We start from the raw sequence: 14,735 nt of genomic DNA, 5'->3' as shown, positions 1-14,735 counted from the left end.
GAACGAGAAGGAGACTAAAATGATGGAGGCCTAACAAAAATTCACTAAGAAGGGCTGGTAAATTTGAGGGCCCTTGGTATTTGACATACTTACTCAGCCTCGCCACTCTGGACAAAGTCTTTGCTGAAGTTCATCGCCCACAATATACACTCCTCCCAAGGTATAACAACTCATAGCAGTCTCGAAGTGTCAAAAGAATCAAGGTTATTAAAAAGGGGGCCCAGAAGAAAACACTGGCCAAGGAGCCTGCCAAGTGCGTTCTGAATCATCTCAGGCCTAGTCCGAATTTCTGGTGTCCTGACGGAGCTGTGAGGTTTTCCTATGTCCCCAACAGCCATGGACTACAACGACGACCCACGTCTCATAGAGCTTGGCTCTATTGAGGCCATATACCCAGAGATCCGCCGCCCTGACGCAAAGGACCCCTTCACCTTCGAGATAGATCTCCCCGTTGAGCCGGCCGCTTCTGTTACCGTCAATTTCCCAGCAGCGTCAGCACCCGCCCACCCAGGACTCACCACACTTGGCCAAGCTACTGAGAATGCCCAGCCTGAGGTTGATTCTCTTGAAGTCTCGTACCTGCCCCCTCTACGGTTGAGAGTCTGTCTCCCAGAGGGTTACCCTACAGATGCGCCACCAGACATTGTGGTATCTACCATACCGCAGTGGTTGTCGAGGGAAACGATCAAACGGCTTGAGGATGATGGGCCGCGCTTATGGGACGAGATTGGTCGCGATATGGTTGCATTTACTTACATCGACCATATTCAGCGCGCCGCTGAAGACGTGTTTGGAACCATCAGTCCTGAGGGAACACTTCAGGTTGATCCAGAACATAAACTAGCCGTGCTGGACCACGATATAAAAGCCAAAAAGGCGGCTTTTGAAAAGGAGACATTTGATTGTGGTGTCTGTCTCGGTATGCATATTCATCACGGATCCTCATTCACCTACTGACATTACATAGATCCCAAAAAGGGCTCCAAGTGTCACAGAATGCTTGACTGCGGACATATTTTCTGTATTCAATGCTTACAGGATTTCTACAACGACGCAATCAACGAGGGCAATCTTTCTACCGTTCGTTGTCTGAGCCCTAACTGCGCCAAGAAGCGTGCAGCATCGAGAGACACAAAGAAGCACAAGGTTGCCATCAGCCCTAGCGAGCTTCTCCAGATTGGGCTCTCCGAGGAAATGGTGAAGCGATACGTCACACTCAAGTACAAGACAGAACTCGAGTCTGACAAAAACACAATATACTGTCCACGACAGTGGTGTAATGGAGCGGCCCGATCGAAACGTCACAAGAAGCCGGAAGGTTTAGAGTTTGCCGAGACGCCTGATGCTGAAGAAGAACAGAAAGAACAAGAACAAGAAGGGAATAGTGTCAAGTCTGGGAAAAGGAAGAATAAGGAAACGTTTAGCAAAGCGGATCTCTTGGCCATCTGCGAAGACTGTGGCTTCGCCTTCTGTGGCCAATGCTACCAGTCATGGCACGGAGAGTTTGTCCGATGTGCACCACGACGTGATAAGGGAGAACTCAGCGAAGAGGAAAAAGCATCACTCGAGTACCTACAGCTTCACACAAGTCCATGCCCTACATGCAACGCCCCTGCGCAGAAGACACACGGCTGCAACCACATGATCTGCTCGCGATGCGACACTCATTTCTGCTATCTATGCTCTTCCTGGCTTGACCCGGTGAATCCATACCAGCACTACAACCAGCTGGCGGGCGGCAAGGTCACTTCCTGTTACATGCGGCTGTGGGAACTCGAGGGTGGCGATGGCGACGACGTGGGCTTAGGGTTCGTTGGTGGCCGCGGTCCCGTTGCAGATGCTCCCGCGGCACTCGATGATATTGAACTTATGCCTCTGCCGGAAGTTATCGAGTCTGATGACAGTGACGGCGAGGACGGAGCTAATGCCCAGGGCAACAACAGACCGCTTGGAGGCCAGGGCCAAGGTATCGAGATTGCGCGTGAAGGACCCCTCGTTATACGACTCGTCGATAATCAAGCTCGCGATGGTCGAAGGGCTATTCCTCCCGCTGCACCCGACGCACCGCAACAACTCGCGGGCCGCGGCCATAATGGCCCCCCTCGAGGTCCAGCGGGGCGAGGACGCGGCGCAAGAGGGGCTGGGAGAATAGGAGGCGCGGGAGCCCGAGGAAGAGGAGGAGGGGCTCGTGGCGGGGGAGCTGTTGCTAATCGTCAACGAGTGAACCAGCGACAACCTCAACTACTTCAGCAAGCACAGGGCCAGGATGAGAACAACCAGGATGGTCTGGACCCGGCACAGGAGGCCTGGGTCCGTCGATTTGTGCAGATGGCGCTCAACGATGAAGAGGACCTCGTTGATGGTGATTCTGATGAAGATGATGGTAATTGGGTCATTCGGTGACAGCTGTCCTCAGACAGGTTCCCGATCACGCCAAGCGCTGTATGTATGGTATGGATGGCAATGCGCGGCTCCGCAGTCACGACTCAAGGTGGTCTAATGATACTGTGAATTCTCTAGATACTGTACATTTAGGAAATCACTATATGTGTCCTGTAGCAAATGCATGCATGATCTACCATCTCCACCAAGACCAAGATCCTACCTAAGATGGTGTCAACCGGGCTTTGCTACGGCAATACATATGTGGCTCTATGGCTGCCTCACTCACAGCAAGTATCCTTCTACGAGAATCAAGTTCTCCTCGCCAAAGGACGACGCCAACCTGAATCGGCACGTTAGTCCTAAACCCATACCCCCCAACCCATTCAGCGCACGTCGGGTTCTCGATTTGTGTCTGCTGCAATCGAGAATCTTCGGTATCAAAGATAGGCTCCGCTGCAGCAACCCAAATTCGTCCTTGACAACCGTTGGATGTATGGAGTGTGTATGTATGCATGTACTTGAGACTGTTCTGGTAGGGTGACCTGCCGATTACTCAAACATGGCCGTATGCCTAGCATTCCAAATTACAAGAACTCATCTAGACTTGTGGAAAATGCTCCGATTCTGAAAGACAAAGCATGATGTTTCGTCAATTACCGAAGGTAAACGTGGGCTCCTCCACATGTATGGAGATTGTAAGGTAACGTCAAGTAGACCGCCAGTCGGGATTTTCACTCGGCAGACGACCCTGATCCCAGACAGCTCGACCAGCCATAGAAATATTGATTTGTTTTGTTCTGTTTCGCTTTAAGGCTGCTCTTGATCCAAAATGGAGAGCCCTTTGCTCGCTTGAGACAGCTGACCAATGTTTGCCTTGATACCGTATCCTCTGGTGCTATAGTGAGCTGGCTTGCCGATCGACACTGTGACCCTTGAAAATGTAGACGCTCGTGTACTATAGGTGGTCGAGGACGACAACCATAAAGTCAACCACGTACTTCTTCTTTCACAAGACGGCGGGACGGTCCAGCGCGTAAAAGAACATTTGCAATGAAAGATAAAAGATGGGAGATAAACTGTCCACTGCTTGACTCCAGAGGTCATAGCACAAACTAAACGAGATCTAGATATTAAGATCAGGATATGTAAAAGGCCCTACCGCTAGCCACATGATGACCTGTCGGTCGATGCCAAGTACAAAGACACCCTCTCCAAGCGGACACTGCTCCGGCCGATAGAAGGTCCAGCAGCTAACGCGAGGGTAAGGCGCAAGCGTGCTCGAGCTTTTGTTCACGTGGTGTCGCACGGGATCACCATCTTTGTTGCTTGATAAGACAACGCTGCTGGTATACTGTACATGCCTATCCAGACCTGCTGGCATCAAGGGTTAATGCCTGGATAATAAGCCGTGACATGCCGTGTTAGCCTTGAACTTGCCTTGAGACCTCGTCTCTAAACTGCCGGCAATGTCGCTGCCGACCATGAAGCTCACTATGTCGAAACTCTATGACCAAACAGGGATTTAGGTGCAGCAGCTTGCAGATGCCGCCCTGCTCACAGCTATTGCATATGTGCGCACAAGTCCGCGCGCAGGTAGACTCAACCTTTAGCCAACAATGATAACATGATTGTGATTGTTGACGGGCCTGGGGTTCTGGGCTGACAGTCGCAGAACATGGGAGTCATTAGTGAGACCCATGGCTTTACTATAGTTTGTTGCTACCGGGCAGCTTAGCTTAGTTTCAGACATGACAAGAAACGTATCGAATTTGTTTGCCGGCTGGCTCTCCTTGTCAGGAAATAGTATCCAAGGAGCAGAGAGTAACAATGGCAGTAGCCAGCAATCTCGCTGCTGGATCATGCGGCAGTCTCCCTTAGGAAGAGCTGATCCTTATCCAGCCTCAAGATCACTGTCCCCAATGACGTGGTAAGAAATCATCAATGAAGTTTAGAGACCTCTAGTACCCAGGATAGGCTGGCTCGGGAGCTCTACAGACCCTTGTTCTTGCTCTGGGATCGGACCCTTTCCCATGCACACATGCTGCATGCGTGGCTGTCACTCTTTGTCCTCGTCGCAATTAAAAGGTACCTTTTTGTGCTCTCACATACGCCCTTAGTTTCTCGCCCAGATGCCCATTTCTGTAGTGGACCAGCGCATAATACATGCTGAACTGAAATCAGCTCATCCGCATTTCATCGACTCGGACTGACGTGGGATCTCTTTAAAGCTTCCCTGTGGGCGTTGCGTCGATCACCCACTGCCCCAATGCTACCGGATCTTGCCAGCCAGGAGCCGCAAGCGTGCTCACGAAACAAAAGTGTCTCGACATAAGTGCGGTAGGGCTGAGTTCGCGATACCACGTCAACGTCGAGCAGACTGGCTGATGCAGGTACACGGATCAAGCGAGGCCTTCAAAGCGAACCTATTCCTTTAGAGGCATTTTCGTACTTGGACAGAATGCACTGTAACAAATATCACAAGGATTTTCTAGCACATGGAAACTCGGAAGTAACTGGTCAGTGAGTTAGTGGGCCAACAAAATAGAATAACAAGGATGTCTCTTCTCACAAAGTTGATTAAAGCATCTGGGAAATGACGATTAACTAGCGTGAGTTTGTACTCTGGATGCAGGTAGAAGCGACATTTCAAACTATTGCCGTAAATGGCCTGATGTTTGAAAAGTCTCGGGACTGTTCATTCCCGCGGCAAGGCCGCATAATTAGTTGCACAAATTCAACTTGTGCAGTCAAAGTTGATAGGTATCTTTCCTAGGGTACTTGCATGGTCAGTCACAGTATGCAAGGAGAACGCAGACCTACATTGATATTTCTTCAAGGGTCTCTGCTAGTCTGGGTTTGTTAGCTCAACAAAGGTGCCGATCGGTAGCTGGGGAGTAAACTTTACCTACGGATATGTATGTACATACGCAATGTTTCGTTTCATTGCCTAATTGTTTCTTGCTCCCTCTGCCACTCGAACCCCGGGTCGCGCATGAAAGGATGAGGTACCACAGCAAGACGGTTGTCAATCGCAAGTTCCATGTAGCAAGCCTCTTAGCCTCTGTTACAGCCGGTGGAGCTCAACTGGAGCCAATTCAACACTTTACCTGGCTATCTATAACCGACAACGCGTCAAATAGGTATGTAGGTATTGAGATCGCTTCAAGCCTGTTGTAGCCACAGACCAGGGATTAGCATGAACCGAGGCCACCAAGCACTTCTGATCGTGCACCAAGGACTGAAGAATTGGGAGCAGGGCCACAAACTCATCTCGCTGAATTCTATTGACTTCATGCGCATTAATTCGTATAATTTCGTCCACCCAGGGAGCGATTCTGAATCGGTCCATATGCATCGTTTGCATGGTTCCGAGATGAATCGCTTTCCTGATTCAAACAAAGGTGATCAAGAGCCGGGTCTTCGATCGGCGTTTAATGTTCAGTTCACGACGGAGCCTGGCCAACAAGGGATAATGAGCTATTGCCCAAAGTAAGTCAAGTGTCTCCCAGTCAAGGTCGAGGAGGGACGATCAGCATCCCGAAAGGGACTACCGGCCGGAGGGACAAGGCCCAAGGCAGTCCAAGGCACGCCAGTTCCAGCTTACTCGACCTAAACCCGGAGACATGTGGACCTTTGTGCTTGAGACAGCAGGGGGCGGGACCCATCGGCAACCATCAAGGACAACGCTAAAACTGAATGCCAGCAGGGAAGCCAATCGAGTCAGCTTCCCTGAGCTCATGGCACTGTGGGCGTTCAACTGCCGCGATCTGCTGGCGCGTTGCAACGTCTGTGGTTACGCTGCGGTTGAGGAACCAGTAACCATTGCCGTCTCAGCTTTATCCCGCCCCCTCCAACGGCCACGTTTATGAAACATTCCGATAATGTTTCTCTCTCGCTGCTGAGCAGCAGTGTAAGTCAGAGGCAGAACCCGACCCTGACGTAGTGACACAAACGATGGGCGGATTTCCTAACGATGGTTCTGACATTTGTGCATGGATGCACCAGGTTGTCCTACCTACACCTTTGAGTATGCACCTGCAGGACCGTTTTAGCGACTTTTCCGGGTGGACCAATCAAGTGTCGGTTATATTGCCCGTCAATTCAAGTGCTGCAAAAGCCTGCTGATAACTATCTTAATACCCGTGTATTAAGATCATGGATGTGCGAAACACAATTTCGGAGTCCACATTGCCAGAATAGTCGCCCAGTTCGCAGCCTCGGCCCCTTTGTTGGAGGATCCCGTGTACATGCCAGGCTGCGCAACGTTTCTTGCAGTGCTCACTCATCATTTGTCATGTCTAGCACGAGAATCGCCTCTCAAAGGATTCTTGAGCTCTGGCAACGTCAGGTCGCCAGATTGAACAGACTACTTGTCGCAAAAGCCAACAGTGAGTAAACTAACTGCTCGTATAGTCAACAAACAGAACAGCGAAGGAAAGAAACGAGAGGGAAAATCTCAAAAATGGTGGCTGCTTCACAGTGAAAGGCTGAGCCATCCCAATGAAGCTATCTGCATTTACTCCAACGTTGCTTTGAAGGTAGGAGACGCAATGGCCTGCCAGATCTCAAAAAATCGCCGTGGCCACCTGGGATGGTTACATCGAGTGATTGGCGGCGGGACAGGGCACTTGTGGATAAGGGAGCTACCACTCAAAGGGTGTCTGGGCGCGTGTCTCAGGAGGAACAGTTCACCGGCGAAATTCAATTCCTTGTTCGAGTTGGGGTTTGAAGCTGTATGTATGCCTTTTAGGATACAGTAGTTCTAGGACATGGCGCGGGCTTGGCAGCCTCGTTTGCCTGCAAGCCTCGATCGATAGATAATGCTATACACACACATTCTTCATGGGTGGTTAGAAGTGTCAGATAGTGGTATGTATTGCTGTTGATACGGGAACGAATGGGGAGGATAGTTGACCACCCTCCCCCGAACAAGGACGTGATACAGTACAAGACTGCGCAAGGCATGTGAGTATGGTGAACTGCGCGCAGGAGGACGCGGTATTGAATGCTCAATATCCTATCCGTATGTATGTAAGTATGTATGTGGATGTGGGGACTCATGAGCTCCAGTCTGTGCGGATTTAGAGGTTGGAGATGCGGGCATATAGTGAAAGTGCCTGGACGCGACTAATGTTCTTGAGATATGCTCCTCATCCTGGTCATGTCGAAGAGTCGTGAAGTCAACAATCAAAGGAACCCCAACCAGCAAAGAAGCGGGCCTCATCCTGCGTGTGGTCTTGAACCCTGGGTCATAGATGTTTTAACTTGAACATATTGGCCCTTTTTAGCTTGGTGCTTCGTTTGGTCTCGACTCTCGGTTTTGGCCTTGACTTCCCCGGTCAGGGAACATCGAAGTTGTTTAAGCAAGGCGGACATTTCGCGCCTTCGCGCCTTTGACAACAATCCCTGATCACCTAGTGATAGCAATAGTGATAGCTTGATGGCGAGCCCCTCGCTACGGCCGAGCCTGGGCGCTTTAACGATTTGCTAACTCAACTGGAATGCTCCGATATGCTTGGGATTGAGCAATTAGTGAAACTGCTCGACACCAGAAAAATTGGGGTTTTCTGATATGGAGCGGCCCCTGTGGCATCGTGACGACAATAACACGCGATGGGGATGCCACACCCACGACTGATTAGGTTTCTCACTATGCTCTGTATGCATACAAAACCTGGAGGAGGCGGAAGTTTTGGCCTTGTCGGGTGAGAGGCCTGGCAGCCTGGGCCTTGACCGAGTGATGTAAGTAACAAATCACAGTCTGATCAGTGCTAGATGAGAGGATATACTGTGCATGAAAGCTGTGGGGGGAAGCCGTTGAGGAGGGCGGCCGTTGAGAAGGGGCACGGCCCCGGCCGCTCTTGTCTTTTCCTGGCTCGCTTCTGCTATTTTGTGTCTCTAGTGCATCACAATTGCTTCTGAATGGCCATTATCAACCTGGTTGAGTTTCCCCTCGCACGTCTCGCTCCTTGCTTCGTTCAGAGCATTTCCCCCTCGTGCCCTTGTCTCACCTTTCTCATGCCCTGGACCTTGCTGGTCTTGCGTACCTAGGTACGTACCGCTCCCTTTTCTCCACCAACGAACCAACCAAAGACAGGGCCATACATTGATTCAACATCATCCTTAACTTTGAAGCCATCTCCAAACTGGGCGCCCATCTCAAACCAAGCGCATGTTTCCCCCTCACACGTCTGTGGCCACGAGTCCAGAGTGAAGGCAATGGAGCACCTATGACAACAGTCACTGAGTCGTGACGTGACGGCCGGCCTTGTTTCGTTTCTCCGCCCGCCCACGTTTTGTCGAGCCCTACCGAAACAGTCTCCCATCGTCATCATTCTTAGTTAGCATCATCGTCCACAGCACGCACGTTTTCTCTGTCTCACGGACAAGGATCTTGAATTCCAGGAAAATGGGATAGTGTTGGTCCAAGCAAACGCCACATGGCTTAGAAAATAGCCACACTATTAACCGTTTGCAAGTACCAAAGCCATCGACTGTACCAGCCATGCCCGGCCCTGAATCTCCATCAAACACAAGGCTGCATGCCGGAGCAAGCTTCTCCGCACGTTCGGTCAAATTCAATTCCATCATGCGGCGCAAGCATCCCCAATCTAACTTTTGACAATAATTAGCCACCTTGCTCGTGGACAACAACACAATCAACAAACACTTTTCCACGACTCAGGCCTAGTTAGCATGGATATCCTAGACAGATCATGGGCATATGGTTCGTGCTCTTCTCTAGGCTGCTGTCATTACTGCAGGGCTTTCGATATTACCTGAACATACGGAGGACATGCATATAATATTACAGTACTGCTTGCTGCAATCCCATAGCATACAAGCGGCGCGCCCGTTGCTGTTGCTGCCACTGCTGCGAATTGGTCGATGATAATTATGATGGAGCACCGATATGCTGGTGATGGGGCCGTGCCGTTCACTCCACCTCCTCTCCGCTCAAAGGGTTTGAGTAAGCATAAGCTAAGCCGTCTCTTCTGCCAGACGAAGAAGGTACTCCATATTCTCATCTCCCGGGTCGATCCCAAAACGGATCACACTCAAGTACTTGCTCCGGCTTGTAACCGGGCCTCCATTCCTTAGTTCACCGGGCAAGATCATAAGCTGCAGTCAGTACCCTTTTGCGTGATATCGCCCTGTGTTAATGCTCTATTAGGGCATCTCAGCACAGCACAGCACAGCACCGCATAGCGCATTACTGTCACAGCCAGATCGTGATGCCAATGGGCGAATGTCAACCGCACACAAGCAAACCCTGGTCAATAGCAAAACTCTTCAAACCTGAGTTTTCCTCTGTTTTCTTACCTCCCTGCTTTCTGAGGTTGCCCCATTATTAGCAGCTCTGTCCAACGGTTTTCTAGAAATTTGCGGGCCAGCAACCTCTACTAGGCCTCGGAGGATTCTTCTCTCAGAATCAACGAACCCCGGTCAAGTGTCAGGGTTCAGGATTGGCTATGGGCAGGGCGGCTTGATTGAGGAGGGAGGGGGGCTGCCGGGCCCTCAAGAGATAGTCCCCGTGTCCCCGCTCGACCCATTTGCTCTATCCATCTCATCCCAACCAGCATGGATGGGGGTAGCCAGTACGTGAACCTTGCGTTGGGCAGGCCATGCTCTTATCCAAACTTTAGCGGCATGACTTGTCAACAGTACATGGGCTTTCTCTTTCGTGCTGGGCTTGACGAGCAGGGGTGTTTCTCGAACCCCTCGGTAGACGCTGACGAGGGGATGGCATGGCAAGGGACTACGCTACGTGCTGGGGCGTGTCTGGGATGGGATGTCTTCTCTTACCTCGTGTGAAGGTCCTGGCTCCCAAAAGCCCCGGCGTTGTCGGCGGTCATGTCCTTTGCTTCTGCTATCCTGCCTGTATCCGGCAGTTTGCGGTCCTCTCTGGACCTGACCCTCTCTATCAGAAAGTCTCTGGGGCATAGCTTTGTCCGAGCTCCATTACAAGTTCCATTGATACATCCACCTTATCAGGATTGCTTGTCTCCTAGAGAAACAGCGTTTAATAAACTCATCTTCTACTACGTAGACTCTTTATGCTGTAGGCTTCGTTGGTGTCTACCATCACTGCTGTCGAGCAGATTATTGCCTTCTCTTAAGAACCCAGCATTGCCAAAGAATTTGCATGAAATCAGCCTCCAATATCACAACAGGCTGCTTTGTTTCTCAGATCCGCCCCTCCACTCCCCGTCCTCCTTCCAAGAACGGCCGCATGCGCTGAAGTGGTCTCCCAGCCCGCAGACATTCATGACTGTCTGTGAGAGTTTATACTAAGAACTCTCTCTGGACTCGATACTACTAGGTATTGTCGACAGCACTGACCCAAGTCCCTGTGCCTGGACCTCGAAACAGCCCCCCGTCAAACTCGGTCTCCACCCTGGGGACAGTGCCGGGTGTTGTACTAAACACTCCCCTCCATCATCTGCCGTTCCTCTGGCCGCCATCCATTTCCATATACAAGTACACACTTGCACCATCAACCTCAAACATCACTTCCCCGGTGTCTTGAGTATCGTGTTGTTCCTTCGCTTCCACCACACCTTGCGCCAAACACGTCTCGCGAGATTCTTTTATCTCGACTATCTTGTTTGGCCTGATCTGTATCGACATTGATGTTCTCAGGACCACGTTACTAGAGACGGGTCAAAGTCCAGGCAACTTGGTCTGGTTGAGGAAGCGGCAAAGTTGAATAGTTTATGCTCCCATGACAACCGCAACGGCATACCCGGCCACTATGGCAGATTTGAGAGGACACCCAGGGCATTCAAGCATGTGGTCAAGTTACGGAGGCTCAGTACACATACCAGGTCGAGTGGCAGATCCCATGCCATCAACTTCTTCGCCGCTCTCAGGACGGACTAGTAGTAATCATACCGAGATGGATCAGCCCTCTTACCCCTACAGCCGATATCCCCAAGACGACCAAGAAGCATACGACAGACCTGCGCACCCAGAAATTGTCTCACATCATGGCTACCCAAACCTGAAGAGATCTTTCTCTGAAGCAGAACCACCTGCTTACCAGGAAATTGTCCAGGATCTCCGTGATGACAGCTCCAAGATGACAGCCAGCCACGAGCACAAGCTCTTGGCCTTCAAGAGAACACAGGATAAACACACCATTGTCGACCAGCAAGGCCGCATGCAACAACTAGAGTTGTCCGCTCAACTCCACGGGATGTTCTTCCTTTCCGAAATGCCTGCGAACACATCGGATGGCTCGCTCAGACAGCCTGAGTTGACCTGTTACCGAAGAAATCTTTTTCAAATCAGCGGCACCCTTGTTACTCCACGAGGTCAACTGTCTGTGATCACCGAATCTGGCGAGACTGTTGCAGTCAGTAACATGGAGGTTACTATTTCTGCCATTGAGTCTGTTGATGGCAACCCGGTCCGATTAATCGTGATTCCGTGGAAAACCCCTCCACCAAACTCACCAGACACAAACCAAACCCCTGATCAAGAACCGCAGTCTCTGCCTCTAATTCCTTTCCAGGACGACGGGACAGAATCCGATGGTGAATATGCCGTTTATCCCATCGGGTGGCGACGCCTTCAATTCAGGATGTAAGTCATTGGCTGCACTGGCAGCATTCGCTTGCTAATACGATCACAGCGCAACTGCAAACAATGGTCGTCGAAAGGAGCTTCAGCAACATTTCGTCCTCCATCTAAAAGTTGTTGGAACATTGGCCAATGGTAACAAGACTGTGCTCACGGAATCCACCACGGCGCCCATCGTCGTCAGGGGGCGAAGCCCTCGTAACTTTCAAGCTCGAAAGGAGATCCCTTTGTTAGGATCCAGTGCAGGATCCCGAGGACAAGCCCTTGTGGAAACTGGAGTGGGAGTTGTTGCGGGCCCCTTGAGCGCAAAGCACCAGGAAGCGAAACCAAGAGGCATTGACGCCCAACTCCCACGGACAGCCTTTACCTTCAACGCGCCAAAGATCCCGGGCACACAATTAGGCCCAATACGATCTAAGTGAGTTTGCGCCTGGATCAACTTTGGTTGTATCTCGACTTGAGCCGTACTGACTGATTTGTAGCTCATATCCAACTTGGGGGACACCGCCAGCCCAGGTTCCCTTGGGTCATATCCCAACCTCTGGCGCAGAGAGTTACCCTGCGGCGTCAATGGGCCCTCTGGCTGGTACGGCCAGTTTCCCTGCCGAATCACAAGGAATGCCCATCCAATCATCGATGGAACCCCCTGTGCCCATATCCATGGTAACGAATGATTCGGAGCACCCACCAGTCCGATCCCAGTATACTTATAATATGCAGACAACGACTGGCCCCCCGCAGTTATCGATACACACCACTCCGCTCGGAAGCCATGACCAGGCCATGAACATCCCTCGTTACGTCGATAACCCAAGGCCGTTGAAAAGCCCACGACACATGAGTCACCCATCGATAAGGAGTGCGGGCTCAGTAGCGAACACCGACGCCTCTCCAGAATATCGATACGCCCCGTATGCCCCCGTGAACTCGAGTTCTAGCGAGGTTACGCAGCCCAGCTACAACCCAGAAACGTCTGGGCCACCTTCAGTGCCTGCAAGAGACTACTACGCGCCTGCACACACCTGGACATCAGCGTCTGGGGAGCATAGTACGAATCTGGCATATGCTAGCACTGCCGAGTCTCGACCATACCCTTTCCCTCAAGACGAGTACAAGAGTACGCCTGCGGGATCGTCGCCATCGAAGACCGAATCGAGCCAGCCGCAGGGTTCGTCGGTCTATAACGGAGCCGCGAGAGGCTCTTTTGATGCCATGCATCAATATTCCTGGAATGGGAACTAGACTCCTATGTCTTATTTTATCCACAGTTAAGAAGCTCGCGTTTGACGATATACAAAAAGTTGCCATCAAAAGATGTTGGCCTAACGAGAAGCATGACAACCACTGGACTTGTGGAGCGCTTGGTTCGTTTGTCAGTGAGCTTGTAACAATACCTACTGGAGTTTTTCTATTTTTTATGACGGATGGTGTTGGCAATCTGAATTGGGCGGCTTGCACTGATTTGAAACATGGATACCAGAAAGTAGACGGAGCCGGAGGCAGAGGCGAGAATGATGAAGAGTTAATGGAGGTGAAAAGGATTGGCCGAAGGAGAAAGAAGGAAGAGGGTTTGATACACGAGGATTGATAACGGATGACTAGAGGCTAATGACGCTGGGGAACGATGAGAACTGGTCAATTCGAAACCTCTCATTAATGCAGCGCGGCTGGTTCTGCAACGATTCGAGACGCCGTTGCATGTCTGGGGCTAAAGGACGATTCAGGCGAAACAAGGGCGTATCTTCTTCTCTGATGATTTTGTTTGTTGAAATATTCTTGTTTATTTTCTCCTGCGGGTATGAATCTGCGGATTGTACCAGCTCCGTCATAGGGCGGTGTTTATTTTGTCAAGTGGCATGTCCAAAAAGTTGCCGCTGAGCTCGAGTCCCTTATGTATCAATGAAGTAGTAAAAAAAAAACAATCGGAATGTGATGAAGGAATTCCCTGGGGCTTTTAAGTGACTGGTTTGACCGATCGCTTGTGTGAAGGAAGTGCAGGTCTGAATCGATAGTTGGGTAGGGTTGCAAAATGAATATAGGTACGAGGTAGTAGTCATAATCCTACCCCTGGTTGGTCCTTTCAACGAAACGCTTGTGCTGAGAACTACATTGCAAACTCGGGGCCTTGAGCTCTTTAATAGTTATAAGTGATGAATAGCTGAGGTCACACGAACGTCGCACCATCGAATGGTCCTCCGAGGCCCGGGCCATCTAATGCCATGCCCCCCTCATGCTTGCGCTGTGCCAAGTCGATGTCTCAATAGCCTGGTCGTATTTGAGCCTCTAAGAAGGGCTATCGTGGGGGATGGCTTTGTTAATAGATCTGTTCTGTAAGTGCAGAAGGTAATCTGATTGGTTCACCTGAAGAGCTGAAGTTCAGGTTGACTAGTGTTAAGAGGCAATGTTAGATCAAGTGTAACAGAATATCACTGATTGATGCTCGCCTTCTGTTTGTCCTTAAACTAAGGTACTAGAGATGATTGTCTTTCAATCAACGGGCGATCAGACGATATCACGAATTTTATCTGTAGCAGTGAACACTAACCCTTTTGACAAATATTCAATACTTTGATTGGAGGCAATGGAAGCTCTCGGGAGAGTACTGCCTCCAAAGTATTAACCTTAGGCACTAACCTCCTTAGGTAAGGTAACTAGGCACGATCCGCATCCAATACAGTTTAAGGTACCCAGGCACCGTAAAGAGGCGATAAGATAACACGCTGCGTCGCGGAATTTTGATATACGGAGATTTTGCCGCTTAAAGC

The 14,735-nt window shown here is 50.6% G+C and overlaps 2 protein-coding genes across 2 annotated transcripts; both read left to right on the top strand.

Moving 5' to 3' along the window:
- Window positions 1–336: 336 nt before the first annotated feature.
- On the top strand, window positions 337–2,403 carry FTJAE_549 (HFB30-like protein; the record flags this gene model as incomplete). The annotated part of the gene is made up of 2 exons (XM_037352002.1): window positions 337–919; window positions 968–2,403. 2 exons carry the CDS (start codon window positions 337–339, stop codon window positions 2,401–2,403), a joined length of 2,019 nt encoding a protein of 672 aa, XP_037212343.1.
- Window positions 2,404–11,284: 8,881 nt separating this feature from the next.
- On the top strand, window positions 11,285–13,212 carry FTJAE_548 (acid phosphatase; the record flags this gene model as incomplete). Its single annotated transcript, XM_037351991.1, has 3 exons — window positions 11,285–11,973; window positions 12,023–12,388; window positions 12,453–13,212. The coding sequence occupies 3 exons, from the start codon at window positions 11,285–11,287 to the stop codon at window positions 13,210–13,212; spliced, it is 1,815 nt and encodes a 604-aa protein (XP_037212342.1).
- Window positions 13,213–14,735: the final 1,523 nt, after the last annotated feature.

This window comes from Fusarium tjaetaba (assembly GCF_013396195.1).
Source record: "Fusarium tjaetaba strain NRRL 66243 chromosome Unknown NRRL66243_c0000014, whole genome shotgun sequence".
NCBI lineage: Eukaryota > Fungi > Ascomycota > Sordariomycetes > Hypocreales > Nectriaceae > Fusarium > Fusarium tjaetaba.
This window is presented reverse-complemented; position numbering and strand designations above follow the sequence as displayed.